Source organism: Gossypium arboreum, chromosome 13 (assembly GCF_025698485.1).
Source record: "Gossypium arboreum isolate Shixiya-1 chromosome 13, ASM2569848v2, whole genome shotgun sequence".
Lineage (NCBI taxonomy): Eukaryota > Viridiplantae > Streptophyta > Magnoliopsida > Malvales > Malvaceae > Gossypium > Gossypium arboreum.
Window position 1 is genome coordinate 28,841,241 of NC_069082.1, and position 23,999 is coordinate 28,865,239.

At 30.1% G+C, this 23,999-nt stretch overlaps 4 protein-coding genes across 6 annotated transcripts; 1 reads left to right on the plus strand and 3 right to left on the minus strand.

Annotated features, from left to right (window-relative positions):
* Nucleotides 1–657: 657 nt before the first annotated feature.
* On the plus strand, nucleotides 658–4,325 carry LOC108461901 (protein RETARDED ROOT GROWTH, mitochondrial-like). 2 transcript variants are annotated; one of them, XM_017761878.2, is made up of 7 exons: nucleotides 662–1,089; nucleotides 1,199–1,310; nucleotides 1,728–1,887; nucleotides 2,299–2,447; nucleotides 2,612–2,763; nucleotides 3,334–3,448; nucleotides 3,974–4,325. In XM_017761878.2, the coding sequence occupies exons 1-7, from the start codon at nucleotides 803–805 to the stop codon at nucleotides 4,112–4,114; spliced, it is 1,116 nt and encodes a 371-aa protein (XP_017617367.1). In that variant the 5' UTR covers nucleotides 662–802; the 3' UTR covers nucleotides 4,115–4,325. The 2 variants fall into 2 exon arrangements, with proteins under 2 accessions (XP_052880280.1, XP_017617367.1); XM_053024320.1 differs by lacking the exons at nucleotides 3,334–3,448; nucleotides 3,974–4,325 and adding an exon at nucleotides 3,046–3,225 and having other exon boundaries at nucleotides 658–1,089.
* Nucleotides 4,326–5,006: 681 nt separating this feature from the next.
* On the minus strand, nucleotides 5,007–7,254 carry LOC108461441 (uncharacterized protein At5g01610). Its single transcript, XM_017761282.2, has 3 exons — nucleotides 6,911–7,254; nucleotides 6,115–6,169; nucleotides 5,007–5,535 (listed from the first exon to the last, which is right to left on the minus strand). The coding sequence occupies exons 1-3, from the start codon at nucleotides 7,010–7,012 to the stop codon at nucleotides 5,156–5,158; spliced, it is 537 nt and encodes a 178-aa protein (XP_017616771.1). The 5' UTR covers nucleotides 7,013–7,254; the 3' UTR covers nucleotides 5,007–5,155.
* A 367-nt stretch (nucleotides 7,255–7,621) lies between these two features.
* LOC108461329 (chorismate mutase 3, chloroplastic) lies at nucleotides 7,622–11,350 on the minus strand. Of its 2 annotated transcripts, XM_017761141.2 has the most exons (7): nucleotides 11,068–11,350; nucleotides 10,109–10,337; nucleotides 9,938–10,024; nucleotides 9,114–9,186; nucleotides 8,778–8,857; nucleotides 8,360–8,452; nucleotides 7,622–8,246 (listed from the first exon to the last, which is right to left on the minus strand). In XM_017761141.2, the coding sequence occupies exons 1-7, from the start codon at nucleotides 11,244–11,246 to the stop codon at nucleotides 8,004–8,006; spliced, it is 984 nt and encodes a 327-aa protein (XP_017616630.1). In that variant the 5' UTR covers nucleotides 11,247–11,350; the 3' UTR covers nucleotides 7,622–8,003. The 2 variants fall into 2 exon arrangements, with proteins under 2 accessions (XP_017616630.1, XP_017616631.1); XM_017761142.2 differs by lacking the exon at nucleotides 9,114–9,186 and having other exon boundaries at nucleotides 8,778–8,921; nucleotides 11,068–11,344.
* Nucleotides 11,351–14,592: 3,242 nt separating this feature from the next.
* Nucleotides 14,593–18,258, minus strand: LOC108463406 (xylan glycosyltransferase MUCI21-like). Its single transcript, XM_017763350.2, has 3 exons — nucleotides 18,108–18,258; nucleotides 17,812–17,993; nucleotides 14,593–16,011 (listed from the first exon to the last, which is right to left on the minus strand). The coding sequence occupies exons 2-3, from the start codon at nucleotides 17,987–17,989 to the stop codon at nucleotides 14,762–14,764; spliced, it is 1,428 nt and encodes a 475-aa protein (XP_017618839.1). The 5' UTR covers nucleotides 17,990–17,993; nucleotides 18,108–18,258; the 3' UTR covers nucleotides 14,593–14,761.
* Nucleotides 18,259–23,999: the final 5,741 nt, after the last annotated feature.

Below are 23,999 nucleotides of genomic sequence, written 5' to 3' on the forward strand. Positions count from 1 at the left end.
AATGATCATTTCAGTAAATAATGAAAAAGTCGGACCATTTCAATAAACAATGAAATAAAAGGGTTTTTTAATAAATTGCCCAAATAAAACACTTTTGTGAATAAAAAATTACTTCTCCATTAGCAACTTCATATATATTTTCAACAAAAAAAACCATTAAAAATTGAATTAATACATAATACTATTAAAATTGATATAGAAATTTGGAACTAAAATATAAAACTATAATATTAAATTGATAATCTTTATGATCTTCTCTCTTTTATGTTTTCAATGTTTTTGTTGAAATATTTTTCTTACTAAAATTATTATGCGATATCATTTAAATAAAATTTTAAGAAAATTAAATATTATAAAATAAATATTTAAAATTATTAGTTTTGAGATTTTCAAAACTTTTACATAAGTTTTATTTTATTTTTGGTTTTTTTACTTTTTAAAAGTTATGAGACAACATTCTCTTTATTTAAAATTTTTATTTTAAATTTAACTACATTAGATTTAATGTATCATTTAAGGGTTAAATTAATCGTTTTAATAATGAAGGATCTGATTGCGTAATATTGATAATTTGGTAATATAATTAGAATAATTTAAAGTTTAGGGACCAATTTAAATTGAGTTTCATAGTTTGAGGCTGTAGTATACAATTAACTCAATAAATAATAATATTGTATGTGGTCGGACACCACAAATTCAGTTGGAGAGAAATGAAAGAAAGTCGATGAATCGATCGTGGAAGAAAGCTTTTGTATGCAATCTATCTAAGCATAACAAAACCCATTCCTTGTGTTTCCAGTGAATGGGTAGATGGAGAGCAGCTGCTTCGCTTCTCTTCACCCACTTAACCAAAACCTCCTTCCCTTCTCTTCCTCCCAAACCTCTTTTCCTATCCCTTTCTTCAAGCCCTGCTTTCTGTTTTCTCCTTGCAAGACCATTCTCAGCTCTCCTATCTCAACTTCCCATTTATCCTAGCGATTCTGAAAATGGGTCTCCTTGTTTTTCCCAACAAAATCATGGGTTTGTTTCACAAGAAGAAGAAGAGGAAATTGGCAAGATTCCCATCAAAGCTTATTTCCTTTGTACCAGGTTTGCTTTATGATATTCCATGTTTCAAATTTGATTCAAAGATAGTATTTTAATTTTTGATATATTGTTTGCCTTTTTTCTTGTTACAATTTGGTTTTGGTTTTGGCAGTATCGATTTGAAGAGTATGCAAGCTGAGAATTTAAGCAACATCGTACCTCCTCCTTCTCGTTCATCAAACTATATTGCTCTCAGATATTGTGATTTCCCTCCAGGTGTTACTGTAAGATGTTTAACAAGTTAATTTAGTTCTTCAACTTCAATTTAACTTGTTCGTACCTAGTTAATTTTGCTGGGCACCATTTTCTTGATCTTTGAGGAAATTATTAGAAGGAACAGTTTGTAGCACTAGCAATGATTAAGTCGAATTTGATAAGGAAGTTCCTTTTCATTGTATAGGCTTATGACAGTATTTCTTTTCCTTGTTGAGATATAAGTTTGATTATGATTCTTATTTTAGCATCCTAAGTTCATTCCTCGGGCTACCGTTTATCTTTAGTGTCAAGCACATGTTAAGAATGTTTTGAGTTGAGTAACATGTTGAGTTGTACTATTTTTGTATTAAACTGCCAATTCTGCGAATGCCCTTTGTCTTTGTTGTTCGATTGAACTTGTTTTCTCTAACACCTCTATGGTTTAGGCACTTGGAATGAATGACAAAGTCAGTAGCTGCCGTTACATGGTCATTTTTCAGTATGGTTCTGCTGTCTTGTTTAACATTGAGGACCGTGAAGTTGAGAGCTACCTCGAAATAGTTCAGAGACATGCTTCTGGATTGCTTCCAGAAATGAGGAGAGACGGTAAATTCCTTTTTGTGGGTGTGGGGTTACATTTTGTATCATATAAATTTTTATATGCCTCGAAATTTCTTTCCCTTGTATTTATATCATTAGCAATGGCTGCCCATGTCCATAAACAATCAAGGCTAGTGTTATCGAAAGAAAAGGTGGACTGTTGGGCGTATTTTTTAGTACTTTGGTTCAAGTTGCTCAAGTGACACCTAAACTATCTGCTATAGGATATTACTACTGTATGCTAATCTAGCAAACCACATGAAATTTTTGAGTAAAAACTGTGTTCGTATATAAGGGATTTGTCCTCTTTCTGCCCTATATAACTTTTCTCACAACTAGGGTTATGGATTTAGATTATCCTGTAGTTTGCACGCTGATCACAAACTAATATGATGTCTGTTTGATCTTTTGGATTAGATTACTGTGTAAAAGAGCAGCCACTCTTGGCTAAGGATATGCAGGGAGGACCAGACTACATTGTTGTCAAAACTTTGGACACTGATAGTATCCGCATTATTGGAAGTGTTCTTGGTCAAAGCATAGCATTGGATTATTTTGTTTCACAGGTATTTTAATTAATTTGCATGAAGCATTTATAGGCAGGAAAGAAGGTATTTATTTAAATTTTGACTACAATACTGCTTGTTCCAAATTCAAGGCTTTAAAAGCTGTGATACTGCAAGTTATTTTCTATGGGGACCTGAATATAGTCTCTCTACACGTACCTCAGGTTGATGGTATGGTTGAAGAGTTTGCCAATATAAATCGTGCAATGGAAAAGACAGGAACTTTCACAATGGATAGGACAAAGCTCATTAAACTTGTTGGAAAAGCTAATTCAAATTTGGCTGATGTAATTCTTAAAGTTGGTCTTTTTGAGAGGTAAGACCTCTGGCACCAGTACTTGTTTTACACAATGCTTTATGGTGTGACAAGATATTTTCTATACTTTACATTCCAAGTCGGGATTTTGCTCTCTGTTTCTTTTCTTTGTTATTTTATTTAATGTTTTAGATGAATCATTGCACTGAATTTGCTTTGCAGTCATTAAAGGGTGATGTGAGAAATCTAGCTACTAAGTTGATTGTTTTATTAGGTGTCTATGTTTATGCGAACTATTTCCCAGTTTTTACCCCTCTCCTTCCCTTTTCTTTTCTCCTTCAGAAAGGTGGTGGGAACACAAAGGAGATATTTGTGGATTGTTTATCCTTGATCATTCAACTGTTTTTACGAAGGATCTCGAATGTTGGTTATATATCTTTTTATTTATAAAAAAGTTTCTGAGAGAACCTTTATTGCATGATTTCAACAAGGTGAATACGCATGAATAATGAAATGAATACAGGCAACTTCCATTTCTTGTTAAACATTGAATGACTGAGCATTAGATGCATGAGTTAGATTTGTGAGCACCTGATATTCGATATTTTTGTGATTCTTCTCATTGTCCAGATCAGAAATTGCTTGGAGAGAAGCAAAGTATGCTCAAATATATGAGTACCTTCGGGAGGAGTATGAGGTGACACAACGCTTTGGGAATCTAGATTTCAAGCTAAAATTTGTAGAGGTAACCATGTGTTACGATAACACTCATAGTAATTCAGTTCCAGTTGAATTTCAAAGAGAATATTTTTCATACTAAGAAATGATGGGTTATAAGTTATAGGCATATAGATAAAGAAACTTGATTGTTCCCCAGGAAACAAAATGTATCAGTATGACTGAGAAAACAACTGAATTTTCTTTGGATTCAAAGTTAGATAAACCGAAATATTTAAGGGTTTAGATGCTGAATTATAATATATTCTTAATAATAAAAAAAGTAAGGAATTATAATTTATTCAATAGGCTGAAGTGCTCAAAGGAACGGCTCCCTCACAACTATCAGTCTAGAGCTTTGTGTGACCTCGAAGCTTTTGTTTTCATAATAATTTTTCATATATTAAAGTTTTGGAACTGATTGCCACTGTGATTTAGCGGTTATTGCATTACATGTGATAGTCTTGTGTGGTAAAATGATGGTGCATTTTCTTCCCTATATGTAACAATCTTTAGGAGTCTAAACTGAAGCTTTTTATTTTGTTTATTGCAGCACAATATTCATTTCCTTCAGGAAGTTATCCAAAATAGACGGTCGGATCTCTTGGAATGGTGTATCATTTTCTTGTTGGCTATCGAGAATATAATAGCAATATACGAGATTGTCCTCGAATCAACCGGAGTTTCTTTTTGATTTTGTGAGGTATGGGCAAATTTATCATAGTAGCAAAAGATCAAACGTTGAATTCATATTTAACATGTATTCTTTCTCCGCTAATTTGGCACATCAATCATTTAAAATAAATTCATTTATCAGTAGGCAATAGGCAACCAAGTTTTTATGTATCAGAAATCAAAGCTTATAGCTATTGAATTATTGAAGCCATAGCAGCTTTTACTGGCAATGGGGACATCCGTGGTGAAAACCCTTTCCATGTATCCGTTTTAGGTCTTCAAATATGAGAAACAGAAAGGTCAAATTATGATTTTGGTCCCTATACTATGCTAAAATTTGAGATTAATGTCATTAAAATGCTTAAATGTGTTTTCTTTTTGGGATAAATTAACATTTAGTTTCTGAATTTGGTAACTTTTTCTAACTTCGTCCTTAAATTTTGGTTCACCTTTTCGGAATTTCATAGGTTTTTTTTAATTAGGTCTTTGAAGTTGGATTTTGTTGAGGTATAATGACGTGGCACTTTGAAATTTTTAAAAAAAAATTATAGAAAATCTTATAATGAATTTTTAAATTTTTTTTTTTAAATTTTGAGTGATGTTATAATCTTAAAAGTGTTATGTAATCATACTATAATGTAATTAAGTTCAAGGGCTAAATTGAAAAAAACTTGTCAAATTCTAAGATTTGATGTGGACTAAAAAGAGTTCAAGGATTAAGGTATTAAAAAAAAAAAACAACCAAGTTTAGAGGCTAAATATTACTATATTTTTTTAAAGAAGAATCCATGTTAACTCAAATTATGTCAGATTAAAGAAACTAAATCATAGTAAAAGGACTATAACTATAATTTGAGCAGTTAGAAATAACAGCCAACTTGTTTGAGCAGGGACTAGATGAATGAAATTGGTTTCGTTTTAAGCAAAATGAAAAAGGAGTCCTTTGAAACATTACTGGTAAACCATCCAAAGCTATTTAAGCAGTAAACCCAAAATTATAAATATAATAGTTGTGCCTATACCCCCTCCAAATAAATAAGCAGTGATGAATAATATGTGCTCAAAATTCTTCAACTCTAACAGCATCCCTGGGTGTTTCATAAGCATCTTTTGGCCTTGACTTCTTAACTCCAGCAGTAAACCACACCTTGTCTGATTTATAGCCTTCAACTGCCACACTTGTCACTTTAACCCAAACTAGGACCTTTGTCTTCATTCCCTCGATGCCTGTCAGCTTTCCCCGAAGGAGAATCCCCTTCACACGCGTTGCATATCTTATGACCGAGGAATCCTTGAAGCTGACCTCACACGGAGAGGACATGTAAACAATCAGCTTCGCCTTGGTTTCATCAAATTCGTAACAGATAACATTCTGGGGAAAGAGGCCTGGCGGTAAGTTGTACTCTCGAAGGAGATCCGGCAAGCTTTTCGTTGGCTTTCCTGTAGGAAAGAACTAGTTATTTCGTGCAATATATTCAGGAAAGCAAGCAGAACAAAGTCATGCATAATATTGTTCTTGAACGAAATATTCAATCAATAACACATCATGCAAAAGAAAGACCACTGATAGAAATTTCTTTTTCATATCGAAGAACAAGGAGCTGAAGCAAGCCAGAGGAGGATTTTAACCACAAACTGAACATCACAAGAGTGGAGATAATGCAACTATTTGATAGTTGACTATCACACTAGATTTGTTCATATTTCTCATATCAGTGTTCATGAAAGGGTTAGGAACTGAAAATTTCAAGATATGGTGATTTTCGACGGCAAACCCTTTCTTTTTTCCCTTATAATAGCTGAACGGGAGGGAAGGACTCATGCTTGGAATCTACTTTAATGAAGCAAGGTAGGAGCCAGAAATATTAGGCATTGCAAAGCATTTGAAGACCACAAAAAAGTAAGTATCTGCCACTCTCCTTAACTGAAAAATACGCACTTACTCGCTACTCAGTCTATGCTTCGTCACGCTGACTGATACAATCAAAAAATGAGTACGCATATAAAATAATTCTTTACCTTTCAGTTTGTTGAAAACCCATTTTGCCTTCTCTTCAACGGTGTTTGAGAAAGTCTGCAGAAATTAACATTTCAGAGAAACTGAAAGGTAAAGGAGCATGAACTATAAATATACAAATGGACATTCGAAATCATGTTTCAATGTCTATTAGCATTAGTACTCTTCTTTAAAAGTTCAACTCAGTGATGGCTTTTCCCAACTATATACTGATAAGATAAAACTAATTTAAACATCAGGTCTAAGGTGGTCTTTTGGTACTAGATAACTACAGTAATGCTAATGCAATGAAAGGACGATACTTAAAAACATCCATTGTTGAACCAAACCTTTGTCCTAAAACTCTAGAATAAATTTGAAATGTTTCCACATGTCTAAGACAAACATATATGATAATTTGAAATCAGGGGGAATCCCACACAGAAGTACAAGAAATTGAGCAAAAATCAAATCACTTGCAATACTATCTTCCAAGACAAAATGCAATCTTTATCATCTGAAATGAAGAAATGAATGTCCTACACATAAATCTTATCACAAAAATACATTTTCATCTCAGCCAAACATTTTATTTTTTTACAAATATGTTTATGTTTTGTTCATAACCCCATCTCTGAAATCAGTACTTTTTTGCTTAAAAGTAAAACCCCACAGATCTTGCATTACCTAACAATTCCATTTACTATCAAAAGGTTATCCTTATATCAACCCACATTACAAAATCCATAAACCAAAATACTAATACAAAGAAGAAAAAAGCCAAAAAAAAAACCCAAAAAAGAAGAGAATTTTACTTACAGTCAGATCTTCAGTGATGTTTGAGAACTCTTCCTTAGCTTTCTTTGAGATCCATAACCCTCCAACTTTCAAGCTCCCAACTTTAGTTAATGCTTTCTCCATTTTCTCCTTGTCTCTGCCTCTCACCAAAAGAGCAAAGCTTTCCCTCTTTTGCTCAGTGAGTTAAAAGAAAGAAAAGCTAAAGATGAAGGAACAAATCCCAAAAGCAACAGACAAATATTCACATGCTAGCTGTACATTGAAGAAGATGAAACAAAAAAGCGGCTGTCTTGTGGGTTGGGATTCTCGACCATTTAAATTTTTGTCAAGGGTGTTTATGTCATTTGAAAAATGACGGTGACAGTGCTATTCTGTTGTCTTTTTCCAGATTTTCTGCTATTTGAAAATTTTTCTGTTAATTTGTAGCAATTATCCCATTTTTTTTAAAAAGATATTTTTTCTATTTCTGGAGATAATCTATTGAAAATTACAGAACTGTCCTTAAATGAATTTATTTTGTGGGACACGAAGACTTCAAAGTCACTACTTCAGTCACTTCTCAGCAGCTAAAAAGGTTGAAAATTGGAAAGGAAAAAGGAAAGATGACATTGTGATTGACAGAAGATTATAAAAGTTTTCCAATTTTACTCTTTTTTATGTGCAAGAAGCTTAATAATTGTGCTCTAATATTATAATATAATTAAGCTATGATTAAAACATGAGAGCTGCACATGGTAGGATCAAGATTCATTCATTTTCCAGCTCAAAAGTTGACAATGACAACCATTGTTTTAGAAGAAACTTTTAAACACTACGTAAATCAAACTAAAATGAGTTTACAAAAAAGAGAAGCTGCCCTTCCTGAACTCAAATGAATGTATTACTAACACAAGCTTGAAGCTCACATTGCTGTTAGATGATCACATAGGAGGGACGAGTTCTTTTTCCGTATTCGAACCCTTTGCCTTCTTGATGAAGAACATTACTGGGTATTTGGAAAGTTGTGCTATAATTTAGAAAACTGAAATTCTGTAGTTTAACATGTAAAAGGTAGTGATGTTCATACACCCTTTGGTTTCCCCTTCCCTTGGTCAGTTGTGAGGGAAACTTTACATTAGTCCAACCGTCGCAACAAGTATTCAACTTGAACTTCCTTTGTTAAGGGCATGATCCAATCTCCGTAGAGATCAGCTACTAAACTTGGCTCGATTTTGTACACAGGATCTGGAACTGCTGCAACACCATTCAGTTGAAAGTTTAGCTCTTGACCATATGTTTTCGTTTTCATATCTACTCTCTTTTTCACTGCTGTTTCCACCGTTTCGTATGTTAGCAACTCCATCAATCGAGACCGGTCCTGTTAGGTGATGTTCCGAAGGCAAAGAGGAAAGGAAGGAAATCTGTTAATTATGAATATGAAGCAGCCTAAACAAAAAGGATGAAGTAGGATAAATGTGAAAGGAACTTCACTTTTGCTCTAATGGCATCCTCATAAGTTTTAGGTGATTCTCGAAATTTCGCCTCTGCTACAAATTTTCCATAGTGAATTCTTTTTGAAAGTGCCTGTAAGGGGAAAAGTTGAAAAATAACCAAGGTTTCCAAAACAAAATTCCTTTAACATGTAAAGATAAATAGAAGCCTCCCTGGGAGGAAATAAAAGGGGCTAAAATTATAATAGGAACAAAGTAAACAAAGGAGACTTATGATGAAAACTAAAGGAAATTCTAAACTATTCCACCCTCCCTAAGAGGAAAGAGAAAGGAGGTTACAATAAAATATCCCATCTTCTCTACTGTTTGAATGTTATCGATGAACAATGATTCACGATTTAAATCCAGATAAGAGCAGCTAAGAATTGATGAAAGGAACAATAGCTTATAAGGCATACCTGCAAGCACATTGTATCGCATACAGCAGTAGACCCACAATTACCATCATCTCCAGCTTTTACCAATCTTGGTAGAAGCTCTGCAAAATACATATTCCAAACCTTATTGTTTATGTTAATTGAAGCAGCACAGTGATGCAAAACCTAGTATCAAACAAAAGAAATGCCCAATGGTTAACGGATATGTCCTGCAACACAACCTTGACAGTCAATAAGGTATCAAGATATTTAAAAGATCCAATGGCAGCTCAGTATGTTGAATCAGTTAAGATTTTTAATGTAGGACTAGTTTAATAGTGTAATTCAAGCTTAGGCAAAAGTTATGAATGGAAATACTCATCAAAGTGATGATATCAGTCGAGGATATAGTGAGGCACGATATGCTGGCATTAGGTGATGAAACATTGAACTGAAACAAAAACATTACTTCTCATCAAGTTCTAAACTATGATGCACAATTAACAGTGTATACAGAGCAGAATTTCCTGTATAATTAGCATGCTCATGGGAAACATGTGTTGCTGATTTTGCTAGATAAAATGTTTGATGCACAATACTATATCGTTGGCCGTAGTTTACCAAATCCATAATGCTAACTTTTATGAAGCGTTTACTTCTTATGAACCAAATTGTGAATTCCAGTAACCCAGTCATGTTAAAATAAATTACAGCATATTGTAAATGCAAGGCTGGTTATGTAACGGCTTGCAAAACTTAGTAGGATCACAAGAGATGGGAAGTGCAAGGATGAAATATAAGTGTTAACCGGAACCTATCAAACTAAAGTTTTAGGTCATATGGTTGACTATCATGGAATATCAAACTTTGGCATTTGTTTATTGTTTTACTTAACTTTAAGCATACCCACAGCTTAAGAGTAGATCATTGATGAAAAAGAAACAAGAGTCGCTTCCAATTAATTATATGTTAAATATTAGTGTTAACATGAACCTATCAAACTAAAGTTTCAAGTCATATGGTTGGCTATCATGGAAAATCAAACTTTGGCTTTTTTTCTTTTGTTGTTTTACGTACTTTAAGCATGCCCACACCTTAAAAGTAGGACCATGAAGCCTAAATATTATAAAGTAGGATCATTACTGATTAAGAAATCATGAGTCACTTCCAATTATTCATATGTTAACATCTAAAAGTCTGACCTTTGGATATTGCAAAGGTGGAAGCATTGGCTCGGGTAGATATGATGGGAAGAAAGGGTGTTCATCAGGGCTTTTATATCTGCCAACCTATTCACATAGAAAAATCATCAGAATGTTGTACACATGATTTAATCTGTTTACCTAACATCTTCTCCACATAGAGAACACTACCTGAGCATGGAGCCTTTCGGTTTCCCGAACCATGAACTCAACCAAAGACAAAGACCCATGAAATCCATCCATGGAGAATGCATCTTGGTTATATGTGTCTGGGTTATAACGGTACTGAGCTCTCTCCAAAAGGCTAAATATTATGCTATCTTCTTGTCGAATTAAGGACTGTCTTATACTGTTGAGAGTAAGGTTCTCACTCTCATCCACCCTTGGCTTCTTTGAAAATCTGTATGAAAATAATACAAGCATATGCATTACAAGTAACCATAGTATCCCAAAGAAAATTTTACTATCTTCAGCTAAATTTACCTCGTCTTATCTCTAATTGATATACAAACAGCTAAATTTACCTCGTCTTATCTCTAATTGATATACAAACAAACAAATAAAGTAATTCTAAACCATAAATTTTAGGATTTATTTTCAATATAACAAAAAAAATTAATTTTAACTTAATCAAGCACTGAATGCAACAAAAAGGAATGAACAATCACAAAGCTCTCCCTTATGCAATATGTTCATATGGATTTCCCAAACTTCAAAGTACAAATTTCAACGGACAAAGGGCAGTCTTTGCTTGGTACAAAGGGGGAAAAGATGGAAAAATCTTTTGATCGAATAATAAGTTTCAAAAATCACCTTAAATTTCATTTTTCCATAACATTTGGAATAAGCAATTTTCATCTCCATCTTCCCTAAGCAAAATAATAATAATAATAATAATAATAATAATAATAATAATAATAATAATAATAATAATAAAGCTTAAATGGACTCCTTTTAAGATCTTTACCATTGCCTTCAACAATATCCACCCTCCACTTACCACTTCCTCATTAGCTAAACTTAATCAACAAATTCCATAACGAATGAACAAAATCATATACCCAAGAAAGAAAAACAAGTACCCAGATTTCAAAAGAAAAAAAAAACACGTATAGATTTGATGTTCTGACCTTATGTTTGAAGAAGAAGAATGGGAAATTCCAAGAGAGCGATAAACATTTGCACCGAAACTCGATCCCATAACTTTGAAAGCATTTCTAGGTGTAAAATGAGAAATGGGTGTGGAAGATTTTGCAGCATTTTGGTTGAAAATGGAAGAAAATGGTAGCTCAAGTAGCTTGGACTCCATCGATACAAACGAGAAAAAAGAGGCTGACAATCTGGTTTTCACGGTTCCAATTATTTGTAACGAAAGTGTCAACTCCCCGTTTCACGTTCGGGCAATTAAAGCCTAGAAACCTGCTATTTTATTTATATTTTATTTATGTATGGCCAAATTCTGGTATTAGTCCTTTTACTATGCTAAAATTTTATATTTAGTCATTGTATTTTAATTTACTTAATTTAATCTTTATATTTTTATATTGTTAAAATTAGTTAAATTGTTAATACCGTTAATTATTTTCAATACAATGCTAATGTGAAATTTTTAACAACAATTTACATGAATCGAATGCTTAAATGTGTTTTAAAATATTCTAGCAAAACAACTTAAATCAATAAAAGAATTTACATGTCAATTTAATGGCCGAAAATTTATATTAATTAATGGCATTATAAAAATAAAAGATTAAATTATGTTAATTTAACGTATAAAGATTAAATTTTAATTTTAGTAGGAATCAAAATGATAATTTGACATATGTATTTTATTTTCGGTCCTATTTTTGGTGTAATTCGATTTGATGTTAAATTAATTAAATTAAATTATATCAAATTAAAATTTAGGAATTAACCTCAAGTTTAAAGATCAAAATATAATTTAACACTATATATATAATTTTACGTCCACGTTTTTGGTGTCATTTGATTTGGATAAATTTACAAATGATATTATTATTCGAGGATAAAATAACATTTAACCCTTAAACTTAGTAATTTTCTTGGTCCATTTACAATTAGTATTGTTTTTTGGAATAAATCAACTAATATTGTTTTTGGGATAAATCAACTAATATTTGTTTTGGGGATAAATTAACATTTAGTCCCTAAGCTTAGTAACATTTCTACAGTAGTCCTTGAACTTTTTTTTGTTCACATTAGTCCAAGAACTTGGTAGTTTTTCCTTCACTTTAGTCACTGAACTTGAATTTTGTTAATGTTTGATGCGGCATTCTGAAATTGTGTCACATCATCACCTAGTTTTTTTTTTTAATTCTTTATGTTTTATTTTATTTTTTTAGTTCTTGACATTTATATAAATTTTTTAAAAAAAAATAGGTATTGTTGTGACAAAATCTCATAAAGCCATGTCAAACCATCTTAACAAAATCTAAGTTTTGTGATCAAGTACGGCGAAGCTAGAAATTTTTTGGGGCCAAAGTTAAATTATAAGCTTTATGAGAACTAAAATATAATTATTTTCATTGTCTTAGTTTATAATTTTATTGTTTTTTTTTATAAAGGACTATATCATAATTTTATTATTCTTAAGAGTCAAAGTATAAGTTACCATATATGAACTTAAATTTTAAAAATTTTTGAGGGACTAAAAAGAAATTTTCCCATTTCTAAGGAGGCAACGCCCTTGCTTACCTGTCGCCTTTGGGACAAATGAACAAATTGCCAAGTTATGGGACTCATGTAAAAAAAAAAAAAAAAATCAAGTTGAGAAATACTATCAAGTTTAGAGATTAAATATCGCTTCTGCTTCTGCTTCTGCTTCTTCATAACATTCAAATCTATTAATTAAATTTCACTTACTTTTGAATTAGTGAAGTTTTATTATTAATAGGATGGTTCTTGACCCACACTTTGTGATGGATTAATTATTTTTGGGTTAAATTATATAGTTAAAATTTAAAGGTTAAAAGCATGTTTGAAGTTTTTATATTCTTTGTATATCTAGAATTTAGTCCTCATACTTTTATTTTCAAGAATTTTTTCTCTTTACTTTTTTAAATTTAAAACTCCAGGTCTAGTTGTTAACACCTTATAATTTTTCTATTAAATTTGCTCGTTTGACTTTCTATTTTTTAAAAAAGAATTCTCAGTTGGTAGCCATGTGGCAAAAAATGACATTGTAACGAACTTAAATCTAATAGAGAATTTTAACGGTATTAACAATTCTTAAAATTCATATAATCATTCTAATTAAAATAAAGTATTCAGATTAACTAAAGGTAGTATAAGCGTTGTTATAGTAAAAATTGAAATATAAATAGCAAATCTAAAATTTGAGCATAATATATGATTTGAAATTGAAATTTGACTATTTTATATTAAAAAGTGGTCACTTGTTATAAAAAGAAGGCTTATATATAGTTATAGTAAAATATTTAGACTAACTAATTATATTATAAATATTGAAATGTTAAAATTATGTTAAAATTGAAGTATAAAGGTTAAATCTCATAATTGAGCATATTATAATAATTAGTAGACCATTTTATATAATCTAATAAAATAAAGCGACCGCCATTGAAATTTAATATTTTGTTAATAATTAAAAAGAAGAAGCCCTTAATAAATACTTTCCTTTTTTTTTTTTTAAAGTAAATGTTTTCCTTTTATACATAGCAGTTCAATTATGTTAGTTTCTCTTAGGTTAACTTTTACAATTCTAGATTTTTTACTAATTTTCTTTTTATTAGAATTAAAATTTTAAAATATATTGAATTAACATATTTTTTTAAAAAATTAGATAACCTTCAAATTATTTCAAAAATAATAATTAAACTCTCGTAATTTTGTACACTCAATTGAGTTTAAAAAAAAGTAAATTTCATTTTAAAAAGCCCTTTAATCATCTTTTACTGTTTGCTTACTGACGTGGCTGTAAATAATACTGGCATGGACTGTTGATGATGTGATAGCATCATAACAATTGCCATGGCAAAAATAAAATTGGAATCAACTTGAATAGTGTCTAGGTTCAAACTTAGTTTTTCTTTTAAATTATAAAAAAATTATTTTTAAAAGAATTATAAAGTTTTAAAACATTATTAAAATTTATAAAAATATTTACTAAAATTAAAAAATTCAAAACAATTAATAATTAATAAAAATAATTTTAAAGTTAAATTTAGAATGGATTTGGATATATAATTAGATGAATTTAAACAACTATATATTTAAATTCCTTCAATACAATACAATATTTTAATTAAACTTTATATAATTTAGAAAATTTGTGGGTTGATAATGAGGTTAAAAGAACTAAATTCAACTATTCAGCAAAGAGATTAAAAGAATAAAATTGAATTATTAAAATTAAAAGGGACTAATTTTATAATTATACATTTTAACCAAAAAATAAAACTCATCCTTGCTCGTATCAATAATTCAATAATAATACATAGGGTAAACAACTCAAATTTTGATTGGTATTATAATAGTTTTAGCCCTCAACAATTTACACAATATGTCAATTTGGTCCTATTCTAAAAGTTCAACAAATTTCCCTTCAATGTTTACATTTTTGTCAATTTGGTTCTAATCTTAAAAATTCAAAAAATAATTTATAATTATAAAAATTTCAAAAAAAAAAAGTACGTAAAATTTCAAAATAAAAATGGAAGCATATACAAGCTGCCGTCAATGAACGCAAAATTAACACAAATTGAGATGAAAATACAAACTTTGCTTATAAACACAAATGGTGTTTTCCTATAATATATTGGATCTCTATGATAAAAGAATGAACTATCTTTCCTTATGCATAAACTTCTTTGCCATTAAATAAGCACTCTTCAAGCTTTTTCTAAACCTTACCAAATCAAGCTTCACATTTTGTTGCTTCAAATAAATGTCCATTATCTCAGTTGGCCACCCTTTCTTTTGAACTGCTGATGGATCTTTTAACAACACATTATCTTTCCCATACTTTTCCATTAAGCTACTTTCTTCGACCCTTATTTTATATTCCAAGTAATTCACATTTAACCCTTTAGCTATTCTCCCGTAAAACGCATCTGCTGCCCATTCAGTCCCGATCGGTACCACTTGCATGAACACTGACCTTGGCCGAAGGAACAATGCATGCGTGAGGGCCGCGCCGTGCACTCCAACCATCACGTGACTTGAATTCAACATTGCATATGCCTCGCTAAGGGATGTGTAACGGTTTGGTTGGAACACGATAACGTCGAACCCTATTTCTTTCATTACTTGAATCACTTCATCTTGATTTAGTATCCTTCGTGATGACACATCGTTGCCTCGACATGTTAAAACGAGGCGTGGCCGGCGTTCGGGTTTTGGATTAAGGGGAGGAGAGGGTAGAATAGGATTTTGGGTATAGGCTTTTTCTATGAGATCCCGGAAATGCATCAGTGTTTTTGAGGTTGGGATTAACGTTGGGTCCATAGTCATGAAACCATGTGCTATGAGCCCTAGAGTGGCTGAAGGAAAACAGTGAGTGGCATTATCCTTTTCGAGGGCAACAATCGGGTGTTTGCTAAGAACCTTAAGTATTTCTGCATACTTACTTTGCCACCAATCATGGAACTCCGAGACCACGATGATGAAATCACCGTCAGGGTAGAAGGAACTAGCGGTGATGAAGAGGGGGATCAATCCATCATTGAAAGCATGGAATAAGTTTCCAGTGTACCCTCCCGCACTGAATACAATGGCCGGAGCCTCGTGCCGGATCGTGCATTGTGGGCTTGATGGGCCCGATACTAGATTAAGCTCTTTGATTTGGCCCATAATATAGTCTTCGTATTTTCTTGGGTAAGGCCTGATTTTCTCCACGTGGACGGGGCTCGTGGGGTCCATGGTAAAGAATGTAGAGGTTGTGGGGTCCAAGACAGTTGAGCCGTCTATTGTGCAGAGATCATAGCGAAGACAGGTACGGTTGCAGCTGATTTGGTTACTCATTGGAAGCTCGCCACGTGGAAGAAGTCGGTGGTTCTGCTGACTTGCCACAGTTGGTATTTGAATGCGTGTCTCTGTTGCAAAGGAATAAAGAGTTGATGAATAATACAAATAAAAAAATAATTTGTATTAGTAAAATGCAAAAATGTTGGCCAATGATATTTTATTAGTAACAGAAAATATTCTTTAACAAGTACATGCCAACTACATATTTTTTTATTGAAATTTTAGACCAAATCAAATATAATATCTTAACAAAGAGTTGGAAAATTAATTAAATTACAAATTTTCCCAAGGTTGAAACCATTAACCCATCTTTATTACTTGATTTTGTTCTTGTAAATTTGAAAACTTCCGGGCTCAAATTATTCTAGTAAAATTCATACTAGGGTTATTCATGAGATGGGTTAAATCATATTAGAGATTGATTTTATAAAATTTTAAGTTTGGATTAGTTCCAATCCACCCAAATAAAAGTGTTATGGGTTGAGCCTATGCATGATATTAACATACTTTATATTTACTCAAGTTTGGTCCGTTCTGAAATATTAACTTATAAATTTGCCAAACTCACCCATATTTGTAAATGATTAATCTAAATCCATTTTAAGTCTCATCCATATTATTTTTAAAATTTTAAAATATATATTTATATTATTTTAATTTGATATTTAATAATTTTTATTAAAATAGTCACCTTAACAATTTTTAATGTTTACATCATACTAGTATTATATACTACTCTAGATTTAATTTTTGTGTTATAAATTACATAATATATAAAAATAACATAACATAAAACGTTATTAACTTAAAAAGCAGACCGGGCTAAGACCTCGAATATTTGAGCCCAATTCTAACCCATATTTTAAGCGATGCCTTATTATTATTTTTTTTTGCTTAAAATCTATTTTTCGAACCTAATATTTTTGTGTAAATCCTCTCAAATTTTTAGTGGACTTTTGGACTTGAGTAACTAATCTAACCCATGAACATGCCTATGGTTGAATAATGCATTTTACTGTTTAAAAAGTAATAAAATATAACTTTATATTTTATTTATATATTTTATTAAATAAAATACATTTTAAATGTTAATTTATTAAATAATAATTGCATGAATTTAATTTGTTATAAATACTTGATGAATGAGTGTAATATAAATGTATGTTTCCACATTGATGTGGGCAGTTGTTAGTGATATAGAACCAAACTAATTAAGTATCCCAACAAACAGAGCATATATTAATGCAATGCAAAGAGGTGATGAGGTCAAAGGATATGGTTGGTAGAACTAGAAATGGCAATCCAGCCAGGCATTGAATAGTGATAAACTCGGTTAAATTTCATTATCTAACCTTCAACTTGGTTTAAACCAAATTTGAACTCCTACACTTCAGCTTTGGTTATATCATCTATTACTCGCGCTTCTTTCCATATGTATTTTTAAAAGGTTAAGTAATAATTTCATATTAATATATATTTTCTTCCTGCAACTTTTAAACTTCTCCATCCCTAAATTCAAACACAATCAAATTCTTTCTACAAGTGTAAAATAGTAATTTAATATAAAAGCAATATCATTCTTCAACTATTTACAATCCCAATATCTAAAGTGAAAAATATTATATGCTTTAACTGCACATATTCAAAAATATTGCAATAGCATAATGGAGACTCAGTTGGCACTTAACATTTTTTTTTTTTTTTTATGAATTGAGTATTAAAATATTCAAATTTAGCTTGCTCGATTCAAGACTAACCAAATTGAATTTAAATTATTTTTTGAATCAAACTTGAATGTCTCGGATATCTCATTTCCATTCCTAAACAAGACAGACAAAAAGGATTATGAAGTTCTAATTTTATGGTACCTTGATCATTGTTGAAGGTGTAGGTGGAGGAGGACCAGGACAACGACGTGGCTGCAATTATGTTGTTTATCCTGGAAATCGACGACATGCTGAGGCTCATCGTATGAAACCACAACAACAGTAAACAAAAAAGGGTGGTCGCAATGGCGGCTCTCGAGCTCCCAAGTATCTTCTTCATCGCCCTAACCAAAAAGGGGCAAATTCCTTTCAATGCAATGCCATAAAAATATATAACCTATATATATATATATATATATATACACATACACACACATAAGTCGTGAAGAAAACTGTACCTATGTTAGTGTTTGAAAATAAATGAAAGAATGGAAGAAATGATTTGGGTTTAGTGAAGAGGAGATTGATGTTGAAACTTCATTTAAGAAGTAATCAATGTTTTGTATTTGGGAACTTGTTTTATGATGAAGGGAGGGAATCTTAAATAAGCCGATCGATTTTGGACTTAGTTACCTACTTTTTTTTTTTTTTTAATTATTTGATTGGTTTGAATTTATATATTATTTATTATGGCATGCCACACACTCATTCAATTATGAGTATATATATATTTCCTCTATTATGATTGGACAATAAAGAAATTAATATTTAATAAATATTAATGGATTTTGATGAATGATATTTTAATTCAGTTTGAAATTTTGTTAGTGATTAGTATGTCTCTGGTAATGGGCTTTCCCATTTATTTTCCCATGCATCCCTTGTCTTGTGAAGTTTATTTATAAAGAATAATATTAAAATTAAAAAATTTAGGGACTGTATTAAAAAACATAAATTTAATTAAAAAAAATAGATTGGATGTTTTAATTAGGTGCATTTATAAACAACCCAACATTTTCAATTGACCTTCTTACAAGCCCATATACTTATCAATTGGGCAATATCCATTCAACTGCATTTTTCATTTTTTTTTTTATACAACTATGGGCTATTTGACAGTATCTCAAAAGCAATCATCTATGAAGAACCTAAGATAAAGACTTTTGTGGCAAAACTACTAGATAGAAAATGAAGCCAAATATGAATGTCCACTATTGGTTGATTGCCTCCAATTTTCAATGTGTTGAAAATGACCAAGACACCAAGTTGGCCAGTCGAAAACCCAATTTTTTCACCTTTTGTCTAACATAGAATAACTATAATTTATTACATTTCTTTTATAGTAAGGTCACATCATAATGGGATGCTTTCAATTTTCATGGCCTAACTTAGTCATGTAATGTTACGTATTAAATTTTTCATATATTTTAATTATTATTTAGCTACAATCTAATTATAAATTGTAATTTTAATCATTTACAAAGAGAGAAAATTTTCCCTTATTTTGAACTGATTTTACTTTTTGTGATTGTTTTACTTATCATTTTAATTACATATTTAACTTTTATAATAATTATTCTTTATTTATTTTATGTCAGAACGTAAATGTTAAATGAATTTTTTCTTATATTATTACATTAATAATCTAGTTAAAAGTAAAAATACAACACTTAAATTAAAATCAATGTAACACACTTACTTTAGAATAGTTATTAAACTTAGGGTGAGCATTTCATCGAATCGAATGAAAAATTGTGAGTTAATTGAGTTAACGAATCATATTTTATCATCTTAACTCGATTTGAAATTTTCTCGAATCAAGTCCAGTGAGATGAAATTAATCGAATCGAATATATTTATTCGAGTTAAATTAAAAAAAATTTTGATCCTTGTAATTCTTGTCACATACCATAATCAAATTTGTTATTAACTTTCATCCCTCATAATTTATTTATTAATATTTTATATACTAATTAGTTTCTTTGCTTACTTAATTGTTTCAATTATCTTCTTATTCTTGTTACTATGCAATTTGAAATTAAAACATATATTAAATGTAAAAATTGTGATTTTTTAATAAAAGTTATCTTAAAGATAAAATGTCAAATTAATACCAACATAAAAATTTAACACGAATATTTTATGGCATCATCAATAATTCAATTTTAACAAAAATTTATAAAGGTTCAATATGATTAAACAATTCAATAATATAAATAGTACAAAATGTGAAATTTAATTTAATAATATAAATAGTAGATATAAATAAAATTATTATTGTTTAGGTTTAGAGATTTTGTTAGATGATTTTAATTTTTGATTTGAGGGTAAAGGGTGAGAAGTAAAAGTTTAGGGAAAAAATAAAAAAGTTTTGGGGTTGAAAGAGTAAAATTTTGGGGAAAATAAATGAGAGAGTAAAATTGGGAGGGAATATTCAAAAAAATTTGGGGGGAAGGGAGATGGGTTTGAGGTAGAAGGGGGTGGGATGAGAGGAGAGTAAAAATTTTGGGGGAAAAGTGGGAAGGAGTAAAAGTTTTGGATGAAAAGTAAAGAGGTTTGAGAGTTTTGGGTAAAAATATAAAATATTATAGTTTGATATTCAGTTTATTCAAATTATTCGAGTTCAAAAATCAAACTTGATACGAACTCGAAATTCGAAAAAAATTCAAGTTGACTTAAACAACTCGATTCATTTAACTTGAAATTTAATTTTTTTGAGTCAAATCGAATTTTATTCGCCCCTAATTAAACCTTTAGTTAGAGACTTAAAATATTGTGATTTTTTTATTGTGATAATATTATAAAAAAAGAAAAGGGGTATTTTTCATTTTCTTGGGTTTTATGTGAATTGAAGTAACACGTTATTCTTTGTATAGCATCGTATGGAATAAATCTCTAATTTTCAATTGAAATGATTTGGACAGTCCATTCAATTCAATTTTACATCATTAAAATTATTCTTTTATTGTGACAAAAAATTTAAGTTTGTAAATAATTATAATATTTTATATTATTATACTTAACCTTATTCTTACTTAATAATGGATGTCTAATAATTTTAAGTTGTGGTTCATTAGTATGCTTGTTTTTTTCGGGGATAGTTTGAATTTGAATCATTGTTTTACCAATATTTAAATTTGCTTGAAATCCATAGCTTTTAAAAGTTTAGAACAATGTTGGGATATAAACAACAAGATAATAAAAGTGAAGAGGAATGAACACAAATATTTTATGTGGAAAGCTTTCAAAGAGGGAAAAACCACGATAAAAGGAGGTATTGTCTTTTCACTAGATAAGAATACAATATGAAAGAAATAAACTTAAATGTACTAAACGTAATACCCAAATCTTGAAAATAAAACCCTAACTTAGGTAACACCAAAACACCATATGCGACTACATCTTGTTGCCCTCAAAGAAAAGCCCTAGTTGATTGGTGTCACAAAATATAGATATAATGACCCTTTTAAATAGGTTTAGATTAGAGTTCTAATCATATTAAAATATCTCTGGAATAATCAGAGTTCAACTTGGGAGAAAAAGTCATGCTTGGAGTCTAAAATGTGGCTACATTAGGTGAGATATCGTCGCGACATCATGACTCTCCTCATCATGACATCGCCCCTGCTCCTACCTCAAGAGATCTTTGCCTCCTCTCGAGTCGCAGCGGCCCTTGTTGTGACATCACCCCTTGCTCGTTGCATTATCACAACATCACATATCTCTTCGTCGTAATGCCATCTGTTTGTCTTTGATAAGTGCCTGCAAAACGTTCGACAAATGCAAGGCACATCCCACAAATAATATTAATGTCGATAAGTGTTATAAGATTTAAATCAGTAATCGAAATTGTCAAATTATCGCTTCTCATTTCATCTAATTCAATCATGAAAATTTTTAAAAATAAAAAATAATAATAGGAACGTAAACATTTATTTTAGAAACTATAATAACAAAATTAAATATTTTAATTGATTTTTTTTAACGATTCAATTTATCTTTTACTAACTCAACTCTTCTTCAATTTTATGATACCGAGTGAATTACTAATTCAACTTATCGATTCAATAAAATTCTAACAATAAAAAAACTAACTGAATTAATACAAAATCGAAAATAACAGTCGAAAGAATTTTTTCAGGGTAGGACACATTGGGGATGATATATATAAAATTCCATTTCCTCTTGTTATAAACCTCTTAACATGGCTACACCTTTGTCAGACATGGAATTTTGAGAAGGGGTTTATCTTGATGCCTCTATTTACCAATGATAAATCACATCATTCATGGTTGTGACTTTTTCTTTTATTAGGGGGCTGAGATCTCAACAATTGGACAAATTTTGTGTGATTAAACCCATGTTCATGTTATCAAAGCATAATAAAAATATCACCACATCTTTAATAAGAAACAATAAATTTGCCTAATAATGACAATTTGTGCAAACAAAAGATATGGCCACATCAATTTGGGGACCATATTCCCCATATTATTGAGTCTAAATAAATTAAAAATTGAAAGTTTCACTACATTCAAATCCAACTCTTTACCTTTATGTAAAAAGAAAAAGAAAAACCCAAACTCTCTTATATTATCTTTTTTTTTTAAAGAAAGTTTGTATTTAAGAATTTAAAATAAATCTAATGAAGCATTATATTTCAGGTATAAGAGTTTATCAATCTCATTTCTCTCTCTCAATTAAAAAATATATATAACAAATATTATAATTAATTTTTATTGATAAATAAAATTATAAATTACCATAAAAATAGAACTTTAAATTGATTGAATGTCATTTTATTAAAAAATTGAATGGATCAACTAAATTGAATCTCAATAATATGCATATCTATATCATTGTTAAAAAGCGAGTTAATTTGACGTGACAAATTAACTCAACACACACTAATTAAAAAATATTGAGAAAAAATATTTTGAAAGTCACATGAGATACCACCTTTAGTTTTTTTAAAAAAATTATTCACAACAAATAAGTTTTTATTAAAAATATTAAAATAATATTGTTAAATTTTTTATTTATAAATATTTTTAATTGAAATATGCTCTAAGCACATATATATTTTATACAATTTAAATTTAGTCTCTTTATTTTTATTTTAAAGAATTTAGTTCTTATACTTTTTAGATTTTAAAATTCAAGTTCAATTGTTAATATTGTTAAAATTATTTTGTTAATTTATTAGTGCGTCATTTTGAAATAAAAAAAAACTCATTTGATAGCCATGTAATAAAAATGACCTTTTGCAATGAACTTGAATTTAACAAAGAAATTTTAATAGTATTGAAAAATAAACTTACATTTTAAATTTGAAAAAATAGAGGGCTAAATTTCTTAAAATAAAAGTAGGGGCCTAGATTATTATTAGGCTAAAAAATACCAAAAGAGGTTGAATTGAAATTTTGAAAACTTCTACAAACTTTTCTAAATTAAAAACAAAGGAAGAAACGCATACATGAATCGATTTGTAGTGGTTTGATCTCAATTGTCTACCTCCACTATATTGGTATACCTTAATAAAATATTTTACCAATTCAATTTTATTGAATTGATACCTTTCATGGGTAAGATACAACCTTTACAATCTCTATTTTTATCACAATGCTTAGATAAAACATTAGCCTTAATTTTTATAGCTCAACTAAAACCTTATAGCTCTTATAAAGGCTCAAAGAGAAACCTCTCAATTATCTCAAGGTTTTCTACCCAAAAACCTTAAACACACTCTTTAATTACAAAGAGAAAATGAGCAAATCAATGATCAACCTCTAATAGTTGAGTGTTTGCAAGGTTAAGCTCACTAGTACAGTGAAATAAGAATAACCAAAAATATTTCAATAAGTTCCAAGAGATATGTACAAGAGAAAATGAAGAATTAAAAATTTGGAGGCTTTTCTCCTAACCTTTTAGCTTGTATTAGCTTTTTTGTGTCTTCTTATGTTTTTTACTTGTATTTATATCAATGAAATGAAATTTAATCGTTATGAATGAATTAGAGCTGTTGCAAGCATTAATTTCATGCTGGAAAAGTGGCCCTGTAAACCAAATATTGATACCCACAAAGAGGTTATCAACACTTACTATGAAATGCAACTATTACTAATCGATATGACACCTAGGTTATCAATACATGCTTGCATGTATCGATGCATTTAGACTGTGTATCAATATCTACAAGGTATGTACTGATACATTGCCTCTCAATTTGATTTTGAAGCTACTGACATGCAATGTATGTAATGTATCAATATGTGGACCCTAGTATCGATATTTAGCTACAAGAATGCCTTAAAAATATTTTAAACATATTGAAACACTTTCGTATTAAC